This window comes from Bufo bufo, chromosome 6, assembly GCF_905171765.1.
Source record: "Bufo bufo chromosome 6, aBufBuf1.1, whole genome shotgun sequence".
Taxonomy (NCBI): Eukaryota; Metazoa; Chordata; class Amphibia; order Anura; family Bufonidae; genus Bufo; species Bufo bufo.
In genome coordinates this window covers 269496037-269520025 of record NC_053394.1, presented here as the reverse complement: position 1 = coordinate 269520025, position 23989 = coordinate 269496037, and the positions used below count along the sequence as shown (strand labels likewise).

Below are 23989 nucleotides of genomic sequence, written 5' to 3'. Positions count from 1 at the left end.
AAAACTCATAAAACTGTAGCGGTTATGTTTTTTTTTTATAATTCCACCCCATGTGGAATTTCTTTTCTGCTTCCCACTACATTGTATGCAACCATAAATGGTGCCATTAGAAAGTGCAACTTGTCCCGCAGAAAGCAAGCCCTCATACAGTTATATGAATGGAAAAATATAAAAAGTTATGGCTTTGGGAAGGCTAGGAGCAAAAAAACAAAAAAACTGAAAATCGCCTGGTCTTGAAGGGGTTAATGATGTAAAATAAAATATCTTATTGCATTGTATTAGTCTGAGGGAAGTTATCCTAAAGGTATGAAATTGAATACATTTGCTAATTACTGAAAATGTAAGTTAGAGCAATAATTTAATGATGGAATGCAGTATTTTGTTTCCTGCAGTCAATGTGTGATGACCGTGAATCCTCTGAAAACTTTCATTCTATGGGGCAGATTTACTAATGCTGTCTAATTTTTAGATAGTGTAAATGTAGAATAGACACTCTGGCTGACGACGCATTATAAATCTGGCACACCTTTAGACTGTCTAGTCTAGGTTTACACTACCTATAATATTAGCTGGCTTACTTTACGCCAGAATCTTGTGCCAAAATTTTGGTGCAGTTTTTTGTGCACAATGTTGCTTCTCGTGCACCTTTCTCATAGTTCACCCCTTTTATAAGCCACACCCCTTGTCAGATGAGTGAATACCAATGTCTAAAACGCTTCATTAATGTAGTGCATAGTTTGTACGCCAGTTTTTTGGTGCAAATTACACCAGAATTCTGGTTGATTTTGATCAGTAAATCTCCCCCATTGTTTAGAACATTTGGGCATTTTTTTGTAAAACCATTCATCTGTATGTTGGACAGTACCTTGTAATGACTTTATATCTTTTCTGTCATGCAGGATTTTGACATGATTCTTAAGGCTATGAAGAACATCCTTGCTGAGGACTCTAATTCAGCTTTTGTATTCAACTGTCATGGCGGCAGAGGGAGGACTACGACTGCAATGGTCATTGCTTTACTGATACTCTGGCACTTCAATGTACGTATTGAATCATTAATAAGCTCAAATGTTCTTGTAGGCTTTTGCAAACAAAGTCTGATTGGTAATTGGTTTCACGCTCATCCACTTCTATATTTTTATTTTTATTTTTTTGGGAAGTTCTAAGTATGACCATGAAAAATATCGAAAAATATATTGAACACATTTAATGACATAGTTAAAGAGCATCTACATTGTCCTTCTACAGTGGCAGCCACCTAATCTTGGCTGTAGCCACCACCGCACAGATTTCAGCTCTGTTTTTTTTGGAAGATCTCCTCACTCTCGAACAATTGGTGCCAGTAGCTTTGTCTCCCTAGTATCAGAGCTAGCTCCAATCCCAGCCATTTGATCCCTTAGATACCACAATCAATAGCGACTGCAACATCTCAAGGGGTTAAAGGATTTGTCAGAGCCACAGTCCACACATAGTCATTGGCAGTCGCTGGTGCATTTTCGTGGCAGAGGATGCCTAAATTAATCCAGACCCCCATGTCTTCCATGTTTTACACCCTGCTATAGGCAGGGTCTATTAAGATTCCTACCATCATTAGACTGACTAACAGGGGCACAGACAGATCGAATAGGGCCCCATAGCAAAACCTAGTATTTGGCCCCCCTTTCCCCTACTGTTTCTCAGTCTGCATACACTCCTAGATAATGTAGAACTCAAAGCACAAACCCCATATTTATGATGAATTCACATATTGAAAAATCTCCCAATATAGCTCTATGACTGTGGCTTCCCTCAGTGTATTACACAACTGCCTGCCTGCAGTCACCACTAGGGGTAGCTCAGTGCATAGGAATTCATACAGTTACCATTGACTGCAATGCAAGCTGTAAAAGTCTCATTGAGCTCCTACTAATGGGGGCTGTATAAAAATGCAGTGTTCTCATTTTGAGAGCAGAAAGAGGTCAGATCTGGGCCCCCTTCCCACAGGCCCCATAACAATCGCATGGTATGAATTCATGGAAGGTACACTATTGCTGTCTAGCATAATATACTGAAATACAAAAGTATTACAGTTGATTATACTAGTGATTGAGCCCTTTTAATTTTTAAGTCCATAGTGTAAAATAGTGAAAACAATGTAAAATAACAAAAATATAGAAAAAAGAAAAATTAAAGCATCAACTGCCCTTTTCCCATTCAGATGCTATTCATTATGTAATTTAAAAAAAAAAGTGATAAAAAGCTATACATATTTGTTATTGTCATATCCATAACGACTTGTACTGTAAAATAAAAAATGGTGTATTATTTACCACCCACATTGTAAGGTTTATAAATATTTAAAAAAATCACTCTTTTGGTCACTTTGTCTCCAAAAAATTAAATCAAAAGTTATCAGAAAGTCATAGAGAGGCCTACTTACCTGCTTCCTCTCTCCCCGGCCTCGGCTGCTCTGCTTCACTCTAAGGACATTATCTTCTGTTTTGATGCCACTGCAGTCAATTGCTGGCCAAAGTGGGGACCTGCTCCTCTTGTGTCATGTGACCATTTCACATGACACAAGGGGAGAAGGTCACTGCTGCGGTTAACAATTAACTGCAGCGTCATCAAAACAGAGGTTAACATCCTGGGAATGAAGCGGAGCAGCCAAGGTCGGGGAATGAAGGCGCATTGAGCCAGTGCTGGAAAGCAGGTAAATTGGTTTCCTTTCGCAGATCTACCAAAACCCACCCAAAAGTGCACAACCCCTTTAAAGGGATTCTGTCATGAGATTTTACCCCTATAACCTAAACATATGCTTATGTCCGGAGTAATAATAAGAATCCTAAGCTGGCATTATTAAACTTCACTGTGGCTCTATTTGCACAAAAAACAAGTTTTCATAACCTGTCAATCACTCACTTAAGGTGCCCAAGGGGAGGCCCAAGGGACAGGTAGGATTGCGGAGGCGACGCTGAGCTAGGAATGCGGCGCTGGTCGCCGGACGGCGAGGGCTGCGGCCGGGCACCCTATATTAATGGACCTCCCCTTGGGCACCTTAAGTGAGTGATTGACAGGTTATAAAAACCATTTTTTTGTGCAAATAGAGCCACAGTGAAGTTTAATAATGCCAGCTTAGGATTCTTATTATTACTCCGGACATGAGCATATGTTTAGGTTATAGGGGTAAAATCTCATGACCGAATCCCTTTAAGGAGTTAAACTAAGATTCATCATCCATCTATATCTCCAGTTAAATGAGGATATGTCCACTTCATTTACTAGATTAGTTAATAAAATGTAATGGTAGTTCAGAGAACAGAGCTGACTTAGTGTACATAATTGTGTAATAGTGATCCAGAGTGTGTGCTGCCTTTCACAAAATTCCTCTCTATCTTTATTGCAGAGCATTCCTGAAATTAGTGAGGATGAAATTGTAAGTGTTCCAGATGCCAAATATACCAAAGGAGAATTTGAGGTAAGACACCTCTCAGTATTTGCTTTTCGAATGCTATTATGTGTGTATAAGCAGTTGGGGCTGGCATGAGTGGGAGATGGCTTCCTAGAATAGTGGTTATCATTGTCACATTAGTGTTCATGTGGTATGTGAACATATTGCATTTTTCCTGTGTGTCATCCAAGTTCATTACTCATACCTACCTAGTAGTTATATTCTTTATTATTCCTAATTATTGTACAGGTTATAGGGGAGCCTTCTCTTTTTGATGTCCTTATCGGTTGAAATAGCAGGACCACCACTTTAAAGAGGTTGTCTAATATTATATAAGTAGAGGTCACCATCTGAGGCATTCAGAGAATAGTCAAATAAAGGGTCTTATTAGAATCTACCACCTTTTGTCATTTGCGGGTATCTTTTACTTCCTCTCACTTCAGGCATGAATTACCTTCCTCTGAGCTCTTCTGCTACCTCCAACTCAAGCATTTTATTTCCACGTTCCTCAAAAATACTTCTTGTTCTTCACGGGAACCCCATTTGAAAGTTACTGCTTGGGATACACACATGCTAGAGTAGTCTTGCCTAACTCATTTCTTCTACCCAGCTTTTCTGTGTCTCAAAATGGAAATCATATCTTGGCTCCACATTACTTGACAAGCAGGAGTACACAAAACATACTGTTGTTGGAGACATCTTTTAAGGTTTAATATATGTGGCGTCTTGTCCCTACTAGAATAGCTTATGTAGTTTCTGGATATCATTCAAATAGTTTCATGTATTCAGTCACAGGCTGCCACATATGGAAAAGGCCACAGGAAGCCCTTTAAATAAAATGGTTGAAAAAATCTCCCTCAGACTCTAGGAAAATTACTTTTTCCCCTTGCTGCTAAATAAATGATTGTGCATAGAAGATAAATACTCTCAACCTTTGTGAAGTCTAGAGGCATATCAGTTGGTATGTGATCAATTAATAATTAACATTTATTTTGGCAGACACCCAAGATAAATCCAAATTTGAACTTCGACTCCCCTAGGCCACCCACTCATGCTTGACCACCTAGGGATCCTCTATGCCTTAGCTCAATAAACCAATTTTTTTTCTGTATAAAACCTGAGATTTCTGCTACTATATATTGATCTTTTGCTCTAACTGATGGTTTTATGCCACCATGCTTATATTGTTATTGTATTGTGAAGATGCAAAATTATCATAAAAATATTTATTAAAAAAAGTTTCCATACAGAATCTAGAATTGTTGGCCAAACCTAATGACCATATGCATGAGGATGTCAAATTTGTCCCCTAACTGCAGTAGAAAGTAGGGTTGGGCAGGGGCGTAGCTAAAAGGTCATGGGCCCTGGTGCAAGAGTTCATCCTGGGCCCCCTTCCCTCGGTGCTTTGTGGCCGGGAGCAGGGAAGCACATAGCCTTCCTGCTGCCTGAGGCAAAAATTGAAATGTAGGGCACTAAGTATGCATGAGGAGTATCGTAAGCCAGTCAACATTAGTATATCTTACATCTGCTGACATGAGATAAGCTTAGGAAATCTAATTTTAATATCTTTTCCAGAAACCCGGAGTAGCATTACTAGGCTTTCTCCTTTCTCTCTCAGATTTTTCCAAAACAAATCGCAAACAATTCGGGTTTGATTGAATCCGAGCTTTTTAGGAAATTCGGGACAAATTCCAAACCAGTAGAATTGATTTGCTCATCCTTAGACTGTGGTGTATGGCACCTTTAGCAGTAAAAGTCTACATAGATTCTCAGCATCTGAATGTAAATAAAGAATATTCCCATTTGCTGATTGCAAACCAATCGCTTTAAAATGGTGAGGAATCGAAACCACAGTGTATATTAGAAAGTTGCGTAACTTATAAGTATTTAAAAGTTTAGGTTTTATTATTACAAAGCCTACTTTCTACTGCAGTTAGGGGACGAATTTGACATCCTCATGCATATGGTCATTGGGTTTGGCCAACAATTATAGATTCTGTTAGGACACTTTTTTAATAAATATTTTTATTATGATTTAGCATTTTCACAATACAATAACAATAACACATGAACATCCATATATCGGATTACCATTTATAAAACTTGTTGACCGTTTCCAGATAGCAAGAGCAGATTCTGTTTCTAAATTTGGCCATATTTGTTAGAGGATCCTGACAATTTTAACAGTATCCACCTACAATGTAATGTGTCTTGATGGAAGAACAAGGGTCTTTTCTCACAAGACCTAAGCAGAAGTCTAGCAGCCTTTTATCTCATTTTTTTCTATTAAAAAAACTGTAATGCATGGCCAAAGTGAACAGGCATGTGAGTTTAGTAGAACAGCTGTCAGCTAAACAACTCTTCATCCTACATGTACATGAAATGTAAATGAAAACCCAATTTTTTTTTTACATTTTTATAGCACCTTCATGTCCTGCAACACCATGCCTATGTATACACAAATGCCAAACTTTGTAGAAAGTCGGAAGAGGGATGCGAGCCCTTGAGTTTACATTAAGTAGAATGTGGGTGATACATCACTGTTGAACAGTCAATATTGAATGTGCCAGTTAGAAAAATATGTGTGATGGCAGTATCCATGGTCTGGGACCCCTTCTGATTTCCAGAATAAAAGGGTCTGCAATACTGATAAAAGGGTCTTCTGAGTGCAATGGCGCTGCAGCTTTTAGCATAGACCTCTTTGGACCATTGGAATCTAATGAAATAATCAGTATAAAAGCCCCACTGGGCTGAATGGTACACACTGGTAATCCAGTAATGTTGTTTAAATCAAGTTTTATGTTAAAAACATTTTTATAGATTTTTTTTTTTAATCACCCGTGTTATTACCTGTATTATAAAATCTTGAAATTTTACAGTTTTCACTGACTCCTTCAATATCTGTCAGTCAACAATCTCTCCCAGCTCCACCATACACATGCTTCTTGGCTGAGGGAGGAGGATAAGGAGGAGAGAGCCACTGCTAAATTCCTCTAATACCGGCTTATCTCCCGGAAGAACAAAAAGTTAGAGTTAAATATTAAAGTTCCCAGTCTTTCTCTACCCCAGCATCATCTGTCGGGGGAGACTCGTGAGCTCCCTATGGACATCAGATTGTCGGCTGGATCCTGGCAAAAATGGTGAGGTCAGCCAATGGCAGTCTAATGTGTATGGGTACCTTAAAAGGGTTGTCCAGTTTTTAATTATTGATTGCCTATTCTTAGGATAAGCCATCAATATCAGATTGGTACGAGTCCGTCTCCTGGTACCGCTGCTGATTAGCTGTTTGCAGTAGCTCCGGCGCCTGAAACAGACATTGAAACTACACAATTCCGTATACTGTGTATGTGCATAGCTGGTTGCTGTCATGGTGCTTCCAGTAAAGTAAATTAACAAATGGAAGTCAGAAAATAAAAACAGAATAGTAAAAAAGAATGTGTGTCAGTATCTAATATTAGTTAAAAACGTGGTGGATACATTCCCCTTACAGGAGAATTCACATCTTATAATGTACTGGTATATCGGTAGGGTAGGATTTCTACAATCTCCGGTATCCCCACAGAGAATGTAGGGGCAGTTGGGCTGGTATGGCATTGTGTACCATTTCATTGTTTTCTACTTCAATTGGAATGCACTGCAGTTTCCCCAGCACATCGGGTGGTTGGGAGCGGTACTGTGCAGGAAAAACTTAGAAGGGGAGGCTGTGCTAATCCAGCACTGCGAACCATTAATTCTCAGGATCATTGAGGTTCTCCGGGGTTGTAACCCCACCCCAATCAGGAGGTGATATATCTTAGCCATGAAATGCCGTCCTTTCTCATAGACCTACAAATGACATCTCATCTCCTTAACCTATCAGAAGATGTATAAAAGTATACCCATCTCCATAAGCAGAACTCTAAGAAAGTACTGTTGGATCTAGCTGGCCTTTGACCAATACAATCTCAATGCAGTTAGGCATTGTATGATAAGATGGCTGAATTGTATACTACATGAAGGAGGAGGATTTTTAGTTCTAAACGTATGCCTTTTTACTGTTCTTTTAAGAAAAAAAGTTACAATACTAATATAATTTAAGCAGACTTGGTTAGTATGTCACGTCAAGTGACAAATGGCGGTCATGAACTCATTCATAATTGTTAAGCAAGGCATTACCTTATATTTTTTTTATGGGTTATTCTCATTCCTGCCAAACCTCTTCATGCCACCCACAAGGTGAAGAATGTGTGCTTGAGGCTTCCATGTCATCTTGCCGCAGGGTCTAATCCACAGCTTACAATCTTATGTTATTTAGCTTGATCCAATGCCAGGTACTATTTGTTGCTGTAGAATACTCCCACGTGGAGATGTGTGGCATGCCGCAGCAGGACCTCCCACAGACTCTTTACAGGAAGTAGCAGTTAAACACACAAGATGTGCTTCACTTTTCTAGCTTATGTAAGGGAAATGGTGTCCACCAATATCCTCTGGGCTTCCCCCAATGTTTTCATTACAAGCCTGAAGTAGCTGTTACCAGCCTCCCAACCACTTGGTTCCATGACATATATGTGCCCTTGCATAGCTACAGGTACGGTATTTTTTGAAAAGATAATATGATAAAATTGAACACACTCTTGCATAAGGTTTCCATTTGGCCTAAAGTTGAAGGTGGATACTCAACTTTTTGTTTTTGCTCCATTTAATTCCAATTATTTCCAGTTATTTCCAGTTATTTTTAATTTATTGTGAAGGTATATGCTTACATTTTTATTCTTTTCCACATGAATGGTTAGGTAAATTGCTTGCATAAAACATGATTGTCTGGCTTACCATATATATGCTACAAGTTCAAAAGAAAATTTGAATCTGTGTCTAATGTGCCTATTAGATTTATTGAAAAAAGATAGCTGCATCTGGTGTGTTTTTTTTTTTGTTGTTGTTTTTTTAAAGAAAATCTTTTCTGGGTTCTTAATGGCCTATACACCTCCAAAAAATAGTTGAGGCTAAGTCAAGCACTTGAGTCAGGAAGAGAGTCAATTGTAATTATTACTATACTTTTATTCATATACAGATTGTCACCTATTAGTACGTGTCTCACTGGGGCTCACATTCTAAAATTTTATCAGAGGAGACCCACGAAAACAGAAAATACAAGCTCCGTACAGATATTGTCCTTTATTGGATCCAGTCCAGAACCCTAGCCGTGGAAAGTAGCAGTGCCAACCGCTGACCCATAGTGCTGCCCACATGGTCAAAGCTTTACAATAATTATCATGTCATTTGCATTTTTTTAATTTTGCTATACATTATCATACAATGTCACATAAAAATATTGTCTACTAGTACAAAACATAAATTATAATAATACAATTCCCATAGCTTTACTCCACTCCCCTACCCCCCTCTCCATATTCAACCATTTAAAAAAATTATCTTCATTTTCAGGTTGATGGACTAAACATGGGCAAGTATTGAAGCCTTTCCATTGTACGCTGCAAGTTGTCTACTTAATAGCGACTGTGTGAGGGATTGCAGCTTTGTTCCACTCATGAGAATGGGACGATGCTGCAGTACCTTGCAGAGGTACTACTAAGTGGATGGCATGCAGTGTTAATAATGAAGAGACTGCAGTGCTTGCCCAAGTGCCGAGGTCACTTCAAACCTCTCATTAGCACGCGTGCTGAGTTGGACCACCACAATTTGATATTGATGGCCTATCCTAAGAATAAGTCATCAATTTAGTGACCCCGAAAACCCCTTTAAGCATATCATTGTCTCCCATAGGCGCTAATGTAACCTAGTTGTCTTGAGCTTCTGTGAATTTCGATACGGTCACGAAGCATTTGTGTTTTTTAGTCTGTTGACAATGGTCACATATGCTGCTATATATAGGATGGCCTGGAACTCCATGGATATCTCAGTGCATGCGTGTTCAATATCTTATCCCCATCTTCTTGAAATGAAACTGGTATTGTCAGACAAATTGGTATATTTTGACAGGAAAGGGCTGTCATGAAACCATCCATGGTCACGTGACCATTTAAATGAGCCTGAAAAGACCCAATGTTCAACATCATAGCCTTCCTGACTTTATCAGGTCCAGTTTGGTTGAAAAATTCAACCCCATGGTGTTCTGTAGAATGTTGTTGTGTATGGTCATCATTGCACATTTATCACCACTAGAGGGCAACCATGTGCAGTTTTTACTTGCAGAGTTTTTATTTTTTATTGGACTTGACGCTGATTCCATCTATGAGCATAAATTAATCATACAAATAATGAAAGTCTATTTAAGTGTAAGTAAATTGTACTATAAGCAATGTAAATGAGCCTGCTTACAAAAAGAAAATGGCATAATAAGGGTGTGCTCCAGCCACTTTTTAGAATGAGCATTCAGAAATTAATACTCTGGTGGGGCATTTAGAGGAAGACAGATGGGTGATTCACTTGCTTCGCCCATTATAAATAAAGAAATTGTCCTGCAGTATTGAGTGATTTATATGTGTAACTCATGTTTCAGGTAGTGATGAAGATTGTTCAGTTGCTGCCAGATGGACACAAAATTAAGAAAGAAGTTGATATGGCACTTGACACTGTTAGTGAAACCATGACTCCTATGCATTATCACTTACGAGAGATCATCATTTCCACTTACCGTCAGGTGAGTGATCATGTTTCCTTCTTAATACTTAGCACATATTCTTAAGATATGTATATGGTCTGGTTATTGTCTTAAGTTATTGGAATTGCTTTCCTTGGCTGCATAGTGTTCGAGATGTACATCAAAGCTCTAGGGCAGAAATATCATTCACCATGGTGACTTTTTCCTTTCCAAATTATTTAGGGCAATCTGGAAGCCATTCATTGAATACACTGACCCACATTTATGAATGTGAGTGCACCTAGCCCTTGTCATAAACTGCGCCTAAATTTGGTGCAGTGTAGCGCATCTAGTTAAAAAAAAAAATCAACTGTGCCTTGTTCATCAAGGGGACATGCCTTTGTGGAAAAGGGGGGTGGTTTAGTGTGAAAGCAGACAATTCTATCTATGCAAACGGAAAATGCAAATGTGATCGCACACTACATCCAGCACTCTGCCCTCCATGCTGGATGAGACATTGGTTTATATTTTGGCCAAAGCATAGTAAGCCACTCACCGCGTCAAGGCTGTCTCATGAGTGGTCCCTAACTCTTGTTCCTACCTGTTCATGGGCCATGACAGCCACATAAACAGCCTTGACGCGGTGAGTGGCTTACTATGCTTTGGCCAAAATATAAACCAATGTCTCATCCAGCATGGAGGGCAGAGTGCTGGATGTAGTGTGCGATCACATTTGCATTTTCCGTTTGTATATGTATTTCGCCATAGTGATGTGCACCTGCAGCAGGTTGTGCTGACCCAACCCCTTATTTTTTTCTTTGTAGTATATATTGGAGGCGTGGCGATCTCCTTGGAGTCATTGCACACCTGACCAGTTAATCTGTCCTTGAGGCTGGTTTTAAAGTCAGTATAAAACTGAGTCTGCTTGTATAGAACCTACCATTAGCCATCTGGCTCCAGGAGAAGTATATGGTAGGTTCAGCATGCATGTTGGTACTTGCATCCCTGGATCCGATGAAAGCTGTAATGGCACCGGACGGGGTTACAAGCAAAGTGTACTTGGCTTGCATGCTGACCTGCATTCCCTGGATTTTATGTGGCTGTCATGGCCCATGAACAGGTAGGAACAAGAGTTAGGGACCACTCATGAGACAGCCTTGACGCGGTGAGTGGCTTACTATGCTTTGGCCAAAATATAAACCAATGTCTCATCCAGCATGGAGGGCAGAGTGCTGGATGTAGTGTGCGATCACATTTGCATTTTCCGTTTGTATATGTATTTCGCCATAGTGATGTGCACCTGCAGCAGGTTGTGCTGACCCAACCCCTTATTTAATTCTATCTATGCACCAAATTTTTCATGAGCCACTGTGATAAATCTGGTCTTAAAGAGGTATACCCATCTGGGACATTAATGGCATATTGCTAGGATCGTGTCAGATAGATGTGAGTCCCATGTCTGGCACCTGCCCCATCTCCAGAACAGGGCCTCCAAAGTGAAGGAGAACACACCGTGCATGCTCGGCTTTCACTTGCTTTCCCTGCTATGAAACTTATGAAAATAGCCTAGTGAGCGTGCTTGGCTATTTTCAGAACTTCCATAGTGGTGAATGGAGAGCAAGCCACGTAAGCGCCACCACATCTCCATTGACCGTTATGGCACTGCCGAGCACTGGCTCTCATAGCGTGGAATGAAAAATGGACGCACTTGCATGACTGCTTCCCCTTCACTTTGGGGCTCCGTTCTAGAGAGAAGAGCAGGTTCCAGAGGTGAGACCTGCACCTGTCTAACATTGATGGCAAATCCTATCGATATGCCATAAATGTCCAAGATAGTTCATACCATCTTCAGGAATAGTAAAATTCTCCTATTGTCTGGAATAGCTGACTAATTTTTGAGGAATCGGCAGAGAATTTAACTTAAGACTGCTATACACGTTCAATAGCTGTTGACCTAACGATTGTTCAGCGACAGCTTTCTCTCCAATCTCCCTAATGCCTTCACCATACACATACACGTTGAGCTAGGTCAAATGTGTCTATGTATGCTATGGGGAGAGTCACTGCCAGACAGTTCAGCCTGATCCTCATCTCCCCTGACATCATCTGTCAGGGGAGAATAAAAAGCTCTCCACACACATAAGTGTGATGTCCAAACCAGGCTTTCTTGGTAGGATCGGTTGACAAAAGTATAATGTGTATGGCCAGCTTTAGTCTTAACAGTCCTCCAATCTGTCCAGATCACTCCAGAAATTAACACGAGTGAATCCAAAGTAATCTGCTTCTTTTTTTATGTTATTCTCTAATATTTTCTTAAAACATAATTGAAAGGACAAGATTCCTTTTTCAGCTAGTGACTACACATTATATGCCATATTAACTTTATTACCAAAATGTTATTTTTTTATGTCTATCAGGTAAATGGTGGTGTTCAATGCCACCAGAATATTAAAGGATTTTATAGACAGTAATATTGTACCAAATTTCCGCTGTTAGTAATCCTAAGTATGTATTGGCCTCCAGCAAGTAGAGTGCTGGATAATGGGGAGGAATTTAAACCAGGAAAGTATCTAGTCTTACAATAAAATGCTGTGCTATATTCTATATAGGAACATAGATTGGTGTGGACAACTTCTGTAATAGTTGTGGATTTTCCCTGCTCACTGATATGATATGGATCAGCATCTTCAGCTACTCCCAAATATAGCACCAATACCTATTCTGCATAGGATGTACTCATACAATAGTGCAGGGCAGCTGTCCTCCCACTCTATCAGCAGAATACAGTATTCTATAAATGGAGAGGGCAGGGGGGCAATCGCAATGTGCTGCTCTCTCCATTCTCAGCATACAGGTGATGTAAATGATGTATGCATTACCTCTTGGCTCACTCATCTTTCTTCACACTGTCGTGGTGTATGCCTGTATCAAAGGGACCTAATGAATTAAAATTTGAGTAATGCTTTTGGTGTTCTTAAATAGGTCAGGCTGTCATCTAGGCATGTCTTCAGTAAGGTCTCTGTGTGGTTGACATGAGGAGGAAAGACAGTGGGTAGGTCTTACGTAAAAATTAGACCTCCTATGAAGTCGGTCAACTAATGACTTTCCATTGGTTACGGAAACTCCGACTGAATGAGTTGTCTCATATTCATTACGCTTCCACATGGAAAGGTTCTGAAAAAAACAAAAAATCTCTGAGAAGAAAACGTTGTGTTAACCAGATTTGTGGGGCGGGAGGGTCTATATGCCCTATTAGAGAAACTTCACTTGGCAGCTCATGTGCCATAGATTAGAGGGGATACATAAGATGACGACAACAGGACGATACACCAATTGAAGGACAGAGAGCAGGAAGACATAAGAGAAGGAATCAAGAGTCTACCAACATAATGGTGCACAGTTTATTCATACATCAGGTGACAACAGCAGATCTCCGCCATCCTGTATTATCGTATGCAGAAGAGCCCCTGAGGAGCTGGAGCAGAGCATGGAAGTGGTAGTCGCCATGATGATGATGTGTCATGGTGTACTCTCTCAGGTGGTCCTATCAGTAATAGACAACTATCGCTGGGAAGGCTGTCAATCACTGATAGAGCCGACTCCTTGACGTCAAAGCACAGAATGAGCAGGAATTTAGATCAGTAAGGCTACTTTCACACTAGCGTTCGGAGCGGATCCGTCTGATGTTTCATCAGACGGATCCGCTCCGATAATGCAGACGTTCGCATCCGTTCAGAACGGATGCGTCTGCATTAAAACTTAGAAAATTTTCTAAGTGTGAAAGTTGTCTGAGCGGACCCGTTCAGACTTTACATTGTAAGTCAATGGGGAACGGATCCGCTTGAAGATTGAGCCATATGGTGTCATCTTCAAGCAGATCCGCCCCCATTGACTTACATTGTAAGTCTGGACGGATCCGCTCGCCTCCGCACGGCCAGGCGGACACCCGAACGCTGCAAGCAGCGTTCAGGTGTCCGCTCACTGAGCGGAGCGGAGGCTGAACGCTGGCAGGCGGATGCATTCTCAGTGGATCCGTCTCCACTGAGAATGCATTGGGGCCAGACGGATGCGTTCGGGGCCGCTCGTGAGCCCCTTCAAACGGAGCGCACGAGCGGACACCCGAACGCTAGTGTGAAAGTAGCCTAAATTACAAGCTTTGCTGAATCTTTTCTCCACAAAACTATATGTCAATTTACTCCGCATCAATATGCTATCTGCAGCTCAGGCACCATGTTCAACATGACAGGTTGCCTTTAAGGGATCCTGACATTAGCTTTGGGGCCTACCTACATAACAACATGTTGGTGATTTAGTGGCCCCAAAACATGGACATGTTTTAGTTTTTTTATAGATCTAAAAATACCCATTGTATATGCCTGTTATTTTTTATGTTAAGTTATCATCCTTTATCTCACACATATGCAACAGCATCATTACTGGTTTCTCAGAAATACTGGCCCCGTCTATAGGTGATACGCCTATAGACGGGTCATAGAAAGGGAGAGAGAGATGGAAGGCAGCAGTAACATGATCCTGATCTCATTAGCTTCTGCTTGTTGGCACCACTGTAATCCAGGCCAATACATACAATACTAAGACACCTGTTGAAAATATTTGGTATGAGTCATGTCTCATAACTGGCTCTAAAAACTGTCCAATATCGTGCCTGAGTCGTGCCATATGAAAAATTAGCAGGTGGTCTGGAATGAATCAGAGGAAAGATATCCAGTGTAAGCTGCCAGCATATAATTCATGAATGGCTGCCTCTGAGTTATTGACAGCTGTTTCATGCAAATGAGAGGATGTCTGGGATGGTATCAGGTTCGGTCTTTTATCATTTGCACCTTCTGAGCAAGTAATGTCTGCATGTAGTTAAGGTGGCACTGAATGTATTTTTTAAGCACAAATCACATCGGCTCATCTACAAAATTCTGTATTATTTCAGTGGGCTACTACAGTGCAAACACTGCTTTCTCCTTTATCTGGCTGAGAATCGGTCAATGTCATCACTAACAAGAATTGATAGGAAAGCTCGTTAGTGATTATCTGACGGTTTTGAGCATTCATCAAGTGTTGCTTGTTCATTGGGTAATCACATCATTCATGAGGTCACAAAATTTGTCGTTGGAAGTAGCAATCGCTTCTCCCCATACTATGGAGGAGATCGCTTCATGTAAATGCAGTGGTCTCCTCCACTGACGAGCAGGAGCTTGCCAAGAAGGAACACTTCCTTCCCCAGAATCGTCTTAAAAATTGGCCAATGAAGGGGCCTTTTAGTCTTTCAGGTTCTTAAAGGAACTCTGTTACCAGAAAATACACTGATAAACTACGCACAACGCCCTGTAGGGCTAGCTCAGTTGAATGTAATGATGCCTTTCTTAATTCAGGAGGGAAAAAAAATCACCTTTAACCTATAAATGAGCAGTTAAATGCACTAAGAGAGGGTCAAAGCATCTCTCGCACCCTTGCTTCCCCTGCTTCCTCTGCCAGCCCCTCCTTCTTGGCCTCTCCTTGATTGGCAAGGTCAGGTTCCTACATAGTCATCTTGCTTTGCCCTGTCAATCAAGAAGGAGAGGGACTGGTTGCCAAAGGAAGTAGGAGGATCAAGGGTGCACATAACTTATCATTTATATATTGTCACGGATGAGGTATAGGAGGAAACACCAAACTAACATCCAGGAGGGAAAGTTAAAGCCACTAGGCTTCTACGCTAGGCAAAGGAAAAGGTCACCTCCTAGTAATCCTACTCCTGGCCCTGACTCCTAACCGTATGGGCACCCCTTGAAGGTAGAAATGCCCATACCCTGGGACCCTAGAAGGCCTTAAGAATATTTTCAGGGCTGAGACAACCCGTTCCTTCCCCGATGAAGGAATCTGCATCTCCCTGAGGCCTAGCAACAAAAAGCAAGGAAGGGAAAACAAAACACAAACAAACACGACACTTAACTTCTGTAATGATGGAAGAGCAGGAACACCAGACATGACCTCACACCAGCTCTGCCAAACCCAAATGAAGCTATCTACCGCACAGTCAGAAGGGTGGGGAAACACTAAATAGGGTAGAGTAATGAGTACTAAGCTACACCTGAAACAGGGGATGAGGTCACAAACAAACACTGAATAAAGAGTAATCAAAGAGGCTGTTAGATTCCTCCACTCTCCGCCAGTCTCCTTGATCTCCTGACATCTTTCACAGAAGGGATCATGACACATATAGGTTCAAAGTGTCTTCATTAGTAAACTGGGCTGTTTTAGGGGCTGCCATAATGAGCTCCTGGGAACAAATTGACAGCAGACCAGATAAATATATCACTCCACTGCGAATTTCACACTGACAATAGAGATTTAAAGGGGTTGTACAGTTTCACGAAGACACCCTACAACACATGGGTTCTTTTTGCAAAAAAGAACTGAGCATTACTTACTTAACAGATCCTGTGCCGCTGCTTCAGTTCTCCTGGCTGGGCTCTGTTTACCCGGCTGCAGTCGTGACATCATGTCGACAACACGTGACTACTCCAGCCAATCACTGGTCCGCACAAATATCAGAGCAGAAAAACTGCCTGTAATCCGCACTATATGCATGTGGCTAATGCTCTGCATTAAATAGTTGCATTTTGTGGCCTGTATTTCACAGTAATATTTAGGGACTATATGGTAGTATTAGATGGATATGGGAGCACAGGAGCAGCATTTTAAAGAAGCAATCCTAGCTCTATATAAATATAATAAAATAGAATATAACAACAAAAAACTGTTCTGCATTCTTCCGAGCAAGTTAACTACTCCTGAATTTAGAAATTGAAAATGTTTGGTCATCTTAAAATTATATTTAATAAAACGGAAATTTAGTCTACTTTTCAGCAACCATATTGCAGTTTTGCAGTTTAGTGAAATGTTCTGCTTACAAAAGATCTCCACTAAATTTATCTTAAGTTAGTCGGATCACTGGAAGGCTCAGCTATACTTACTTACTAGGGAAAGTGTATTTTTGGACTTCGGTATTTACAGGCTTGGTACAGTGTCTCAGTTCTTGAGTGTATTTTTTAAGAACAAGCATTCAAGATACTGGCGTGTCTTTCTTTTTAGAAACTAAAACAAATAATCAGATTATTGGTGAGGTAATGATGACCGGTTTAGATTAATCCTGCATAATACGGTGCCGTGTTTACTCAGTAATATTGTTGTCACTTTAGTTTTATTAGCTTTATATTTTCATTGGTAAAAAGTTTTACAGATTTTTTAATTCATTACTTAAAGAGGTTAGCCTATGTCACACATTTTTGGCATATTGCAACCAATGTCAGATGGGTGCGGGTCCCACATCTGGTACCTGCAGTTATCTCTAGAACAGGGTCCTCAAAGTGTACGATGGCGCATCAAGTAAGTGCGACCACTCTCCATTCACTTCTATAGGAGCGCAAAAAATAGCTGAGCGCCGACTCGGCTATTTCAAGAACTCCTGTAGAGGTGAATGGAGAGGTGGCCGCGCATGCAGAACGCACTCTCCATTCACTTCTACGGGAATTCTGGAAATAGTCAAGCGTGCTTGATTAGCTTTCAGAACTCCCATAGAAGCGAATGGAGAGCACGTCCTGCATGCGCCTGCGCTCTTCTTCACTTTGGGATCCTCATCCTACAGATAGGTGCCGGTCCCACCTCTGGCGATATGCCACCAATGTCTGCGATGGGCCAACCCCTTTAACTTTATCAAATTATCCAATGTATTACAAAGACAAAACTGAAACTTATAAAACTACTGGGGCAGCGGGTGATACCCATTCCATTCCTGCAGGCCTAAGCAGCAAGTGGGGTATAAACAGAGTATCACTATTCTTCCATCATAATAAATATCAGTACATGCCCACATCAATTAAAGGCATCTCAATTAAAGGTAACTTTGAAAATCTCATAGAAATTAATGGAGTGGGCGCTCGCATACCCCACTGACCACTCTGCTCATCTTGGGGGGTCCGCAGGGTATAAGGGCCCCATTCTCATGATTAGTAAGGGACTGGTATCTAGGACCCCCACTGATCCTATAGTTATCACCATCCTGTGGATAGAAGATAACTGAACATAGCTGGAATACCCCTTTAAGTAATTTTTATTTTACTATCTTTCGTGAGCCCGCATTTCAGAGGAGTAAGCTTAGAAAACTCTGGCAGCTGCTAACTGGCTGGTATATTCTCACGGAATAGTAATCATATGCAGACAAGATGCCTGATAACAGGAGCAGTTCCTATCAGACCTTAAAACATCTGGATTTCTAGTACACGTAGAACTAATATTCTTTCTATGTAGAGCTGTAAAATAGCTTCATAAGCTAAAAGTGTCAGCTGTGTGGTTTAATGGACGGAGATGTCACACTATCTTCTCCACCAATAATTGGGTCAGCAAATGTAGTATCTCCAAGCTCTGGGAACTAGAAATGATGAAGTAGAAATAGATTAAATCATCTGCGTTACTACAAACCAGGAAAAATAGCTTGAGAAATTCTTCCATGGACAGTATCTGCCTTTCTCTTTTTCTGCTATGTTAATTGTATAATTGTATGTTTGGTAGAACCATAGAAAATACTTCCATTTGTAAAGATTCAAGGCCATCTTCTCCTATTTACCATGCTGTATTCTCATGATTAGAGATGGCCTTGCGGTTCACCCGGCGGTTGTTTCAAGGCAAACTTTGCTCGTTCGCGATTTGCCAAACATGCGAACATATGGAGATGTCCACCGGCGCCATATTCTTTAACATTGTAAAGAACTTTGACACATCCATCAGGTGGTACAGGACAGCCAATTGAGACATTTCAGCACATGGACATACCCCCTACCTCATAAATAATCCTGATCTGGCGGCCATTTTACATTCAGTGTTTTGCCAGTGTAGGGAGAGGTTGCTGTGTGGAGCAGGGACATGCTGTTAGGGACACCAAACGCTAGCTAATAGGTCTACAAAAGTCCTCTTAAGGACTGGTATAGGTGTGCTATCGATAGGTGTGACTTACTGAGGGGTGTAATATACTAACTAATACTTAATACTAACATAGAAAGTATATTATAGTGCATTTGTATTGTGCAGCAGTTGTGTGCGGTTCTGCTGCGATACCGCAGCCACACAGTACCAAACGCTATTAGAACAAATAATTTCTACTGATGTGATATACCAGTTGCCCCCCAAAAAAAGTGAAAACAAATAATTTCTACTGATGTGATATACCAGTTGCCCCCCAAAAAAAGTGATTGAAGCAGGGGTGTTATATACCAATAATATACTTTCTATATAATGCATTTGGGTAGTGTAACATTTGTTTGCGGTTTTGCTGCGTTACCGCAGCTACAGATAGTGACAAACGACATTGGAACAACGTACTCCCATGGCCTAAAATAAAATTTTTCTAGGCTCCAACAGGACATATTTCAGAGAATTTCCCTTTAAGACACATAAAAATGTCCCTTGATTTAGATACATATTTTTTGTTGGAATTTTTGTCATTGATCCCCCTCTAGTATGTCACTGTCCATGTTGTAGGACTATTTGTACACTTCTACTAAGTATCTGGTGGCTGCAAATATGAGCTGAAACTTGCGGTTTGCAAACATTTGATCGTGTTCGCGCGTTTGCGAACCGTCCTGGCCGATGTTCGTCCATCACTACTCATGATAGTTCTTCACAAATCATGAAGTAACACTGTATTATTTTTTAAATGTAAGAAAAGTAGTGGTTGATCTACAGCTCTTACTACCCTATAAACATATAGAGTCATTTATCAAACTGGTTTAAAGCAGAACTGGCTTAGATGCCCATAGCAACCAATAAGATTCTACCTTTCATTTTTCACAGCTCCTTTGGAAAATGAAAGGTATCTGATTGGTTGCTACTTTACACCAGTTTTATAAATGACCCCAATAGTGTAAAAATTTGCTTTTTGCGGTGACTGCAGCTACATAAGGAAAATTGTTTGGCTTACTAATGTCTTGTCCATGCAAGCTGGTCCTAAGATGGGATTACTAATGGGTGGAATATATCCATAGAGATGTCAGCATATCCTATCCATCACCAAGCATGAATGGATGACTAATGTGTAAGAAACAATAGCCAAACCATTCTCACAGTGCACAAGTTATCTATCAGCTTCACAGTGTTTGAATTACTGCATCAGATGGACAAGAGAGTGGATCACGTGAGACTAAATTTTAGGTAAAAGGTCCCCAAAACTCTATTAGTGTATGGACATCAAGGGGTTTCTACACTCATACTTTGTCGAAGTCATGTCTAAATGCATTACATGGTCGAATTATTCATCTGAATGGCTGCTATGTAATTATACATTTCTGGGCAGACAAGGGTTCTACACAAAAATCAGCTGTATCCCATGGGAGCTGGACCAGGTCATCTACTGAATGCCACCATGGGGTTGTCTCAAATAAGTCTATTGCTCATTATCTAGATTTTGAATGTTTCATTAAGCTGGCCATACACATTAGATGTATGTCAGTGGAACGTATTGATTTCAGCTGGACTGGACAAACATCTAATGGAAGATTATGATGATGGAAGAGAGAAGAATCAAGCATGTTTGATTTCAACGGCCTGACCCTTTTGTCCTCAGATAAATAAGCCACCTCCGGAGTAGCCTGGTAGCTACTTCCTCTCCCTAATGAGAACACATGCTTGCTCAGCAGAGCCAAGCGTTCATGCGTCTGATCGGATTAAGAGTGATAGATGTCGGCAGAATGAACGTTCGGCTGACATGTATGTTGTATGTATGACTAGGCCTTACTTCAGAAGTAACACCACTAGATAGCATCATTCTCGAAAATCTGTAGAGAATACACTGGAGGCCATCTTGATTCTTTGTAACCTTCACGTATCTTATCACTATTAGTAGAAATTGGTAAATCTTCACTTCTCCACTGGGTGATGCTGCACTGCAGTGTTTCTGAAGTTTTGTGGTAGGTTTACTTAAGAAATTTAATGTAAATCAGCTGTTGTATGTACGTAATGTCAGCTGTTTGTATGCATTAACAATTCTAGTCTCCCCGTAAAATCAAGAAATAAGCCATATAATTGGTACAGACAGTATCTAGAAGTCAAATGAATGTTTGCTTTAAAATGTAGATGTTATTGCCATACAAAGTTTACTTATTGCATTAGATAAATGTGGTGAAGTTTAGTGATCATATGCAATATTGCAGTGATTTGCTACAATTTTAAGGCATATTTGTAGTTTACTATTCCAGAAACATACCTGAGATTCAGTATGATTATGTAGCAGGGAGAGGGGTATGACTATGTATACTTCAGTTCTCAATAGGTGCAAGAGTTGGGAACATTGGAAGCTTGATGGATATATAACCTCTTTACTCTTTTGTCTGTTGGTTGGCAGTAATTGACAACAGATGGGCGTATTTATGGGCATCCTGTTCTCTTCCTGTGTTTAACCAGCCCTGCCTCTAAACAGTATTCTGCAAACCTTGTGTGCAGGAAATATAGGTACAAACCTTTCCATTAACAATTTTCTCAGTAGACAGTGGTGTTACGTGATCATTTTGACAAATATATTATTCTGAAATAATGCTATAGGGCTGTTGTGGGTTGAGTAACTAAGATGGTTTACATTTAAAGAAGGACTCTGTTTTTGTTTTATTTTTTTGCATTACTGAAATAAGCTTAGGCCTAGAGCAGTGGTGGCAAACCTATGGCATGGGTGCCAGAGCAGGCACTCAGAGCCCTCTCTGTGGGCACCCATGCCCTGGAAAAAGTCTATGGTGTACCAATATGCCTTAGACTTTTCCTTCCATACATCAGCGCAGGGCGCACTATGAACAGCACAGGCAGTGCACTGAATGTAGGAAGCCTATTATAGCTAAGTGATAAAGTACATGGAAGATATACTATTTTGGACTGTAGTATTCAGGTTAAATTGCAGTGTTGCCACATTGCGATAAATAAGTGGGTTTTGGGTTGCAGTTTTGGCACTCGGCCTCTAAACTTTTTGCCACCACTAAAGAGAGTGTAAAATAACAATTACATCCCTTCAATAGTTCTATTACCTTTTTTCAAGACTACGGCTTCTTCGATTTGCGTACCATCTCGGCTGGTTCTCTTACTTTAAAGGGGTTGGCCACTTTCTGGTTATTGTGGACCAATGTGTATGTAAGATAATTATATGACACTTATTAATTAATATAGCCTTTGATGAAATTCTGCACCATTTTCTATATTTCATAAGGCATGCCCACTTGTTTACAAAATCTTTTCTGTTGTCCACATAGAGGTCCTGTCCATAAAATGGCCACAGATGGAGGGTCATGTGACCAGGCAATTACCTCCATGTGATGTCTCCTCCATTCAAACTCACTGCACCTGCAATAAACTCTCAAAAGAACAAGTGCACTGTGTTTGAATGGAGGAGACATCACTTGGCGGTATTTTGCCTGGTCACATGACCTTCCATCAGCAGCCATCTTATGGACATAACCTCTGTGTGGACAGCACAAGATACTTTGTAAACATGAAGAAAGTGGTGCAGAATTTCAACAAGGACTATATTAGTATCATATAATCATCTCACAAACACATTGGTCAACAATAACCAGAAAGTGCCCAACCCCTTTAATCTTTACTATGGAAGTGGCTCCCTGTGCATGCACTTATTCACGTATTCTGGCGAATCCTATAATTGGCGAAAACTCTCAAGTTCCTTTCTGCTGTGAAGGGCAGAGTCAGAATGTAGTTCACCAGAAGTCAGGGATGCTGGAGAAGACTGACCTATGCTGAAAACTGTGACTGATGGAGCTGCTGGTTAGTCAGAGTGGAGGTCACTTGACGCCACAGGTGAAACAAGATGAACAGGAAAAGAGTAAGAGAATGAGTATTCAGAACAGTAAGTATATTACAGACTTTCTCCTTCAAGTGTGTTCTGTGTAATTAAAGGGCATCTATCAGCAGATTTGTACTTATGAAACTGTCTGATATGCCGCATGTGTACTTGGCAGCTGAAGACATCTGTGTTGGTCCCATGTTCATATGTGCCCGCATTGCTGAGAGGAGCAAAGGAGGCGTTGCTGTTCAACCTGGCTCTGCTCTTTATGCAACTGCCGCTCCCTCTCCACTTTGAGTGACATGCCCCCATTGCTCCTAGAGACTCCTAGAGACTCATTTACATATATTAGAGCATGATTTTTGTCAGCGATGTGGGCACGTATGAACATGGGACCAACACAGATGCCTTCAGCTGCCAAGTCCACAATAAACACGTCAGCCAGTTTCATAGGTACAAAAATGTTGACAGATGCCCTTTTAAGGGGGCTTTGCTGAATTTTAATGTAGTAAAAATGGTGGTGACTGTGATTAATGGCCACAGTTGGAATTTTTATGACATATCCACAATTCTGAGACCTGCTCCCATCTCCAGAAAGGGGTTCTGATGCACCCGGCCAGGAATGGAGAGGTGGCCACATATGTATGGCTCTCTACATTTACTTCAGTAGCACTTCTGAAATTAGCCAAGCACTGTAACTCAGAGGTTGGACAAACACATACTGCACATTTATGGTAGATCCTGTTACTATGCCATGGGACGTCTCTTTAAGTAAGGCAATACAATGCATTAGTATGCTTCAGGTTTTAGGCAACTCTAGGTCACATAATGTACTGCACTGGCTCTGAATAACCATCAACACATTGACAAATGTCCCACTCTGCAGTAAAAGTGGATCTGGGCCCTTAACCTCTTAAGGACACATGACGAATCGGTATGGCATGTTGTCCTGGTACTTGAGGACACATGACGTACCGGTACGTCATGTATAGTTCCGATCACCGCCGCCCAGCGGGCGGTGATCGGAACCCGGTGCCTGCTCAAATCATTGAGCAGGCACCTTGGCTAAATGCATCGGGGGGTCCTGTGGGTCCTGTAGAAGTCTAATCAGACTTTGTAAAGTGTATATAGTGTACTGTACTGTATTATACAGACA

At 40.8% G+C, this 23989-nt stretch overlaps 1 protein-coding gene across 2 annotated transcripts in view; it reads left to right on the top strand.

The window, feature by feature from the left end:
* The window catches only part of PALD1 (phosphatase domain containing paladin 1), a 323151-nt gene that overhangs the window by 200307 nt on the left and 98855 nt on the right, over positions 1-23989 (top strand). For both annotated transcript variants that reach the window (XM_040439040.1, XM_040439041.1), the window contains 3 exons: positions 900-1040; positions 3383-3454; positions 9927-10067. In XM_040439040.1, coding sequence (XP_040294974.1) covers positions 900-1040; positions 3383-3454; positions 9927-10067 — 354 coding nt within the window. The remainder of the gene's footprint in view (positions 1-899; positions 1041-3382; positions 3455-9926; positions 10068-23989) is intronic.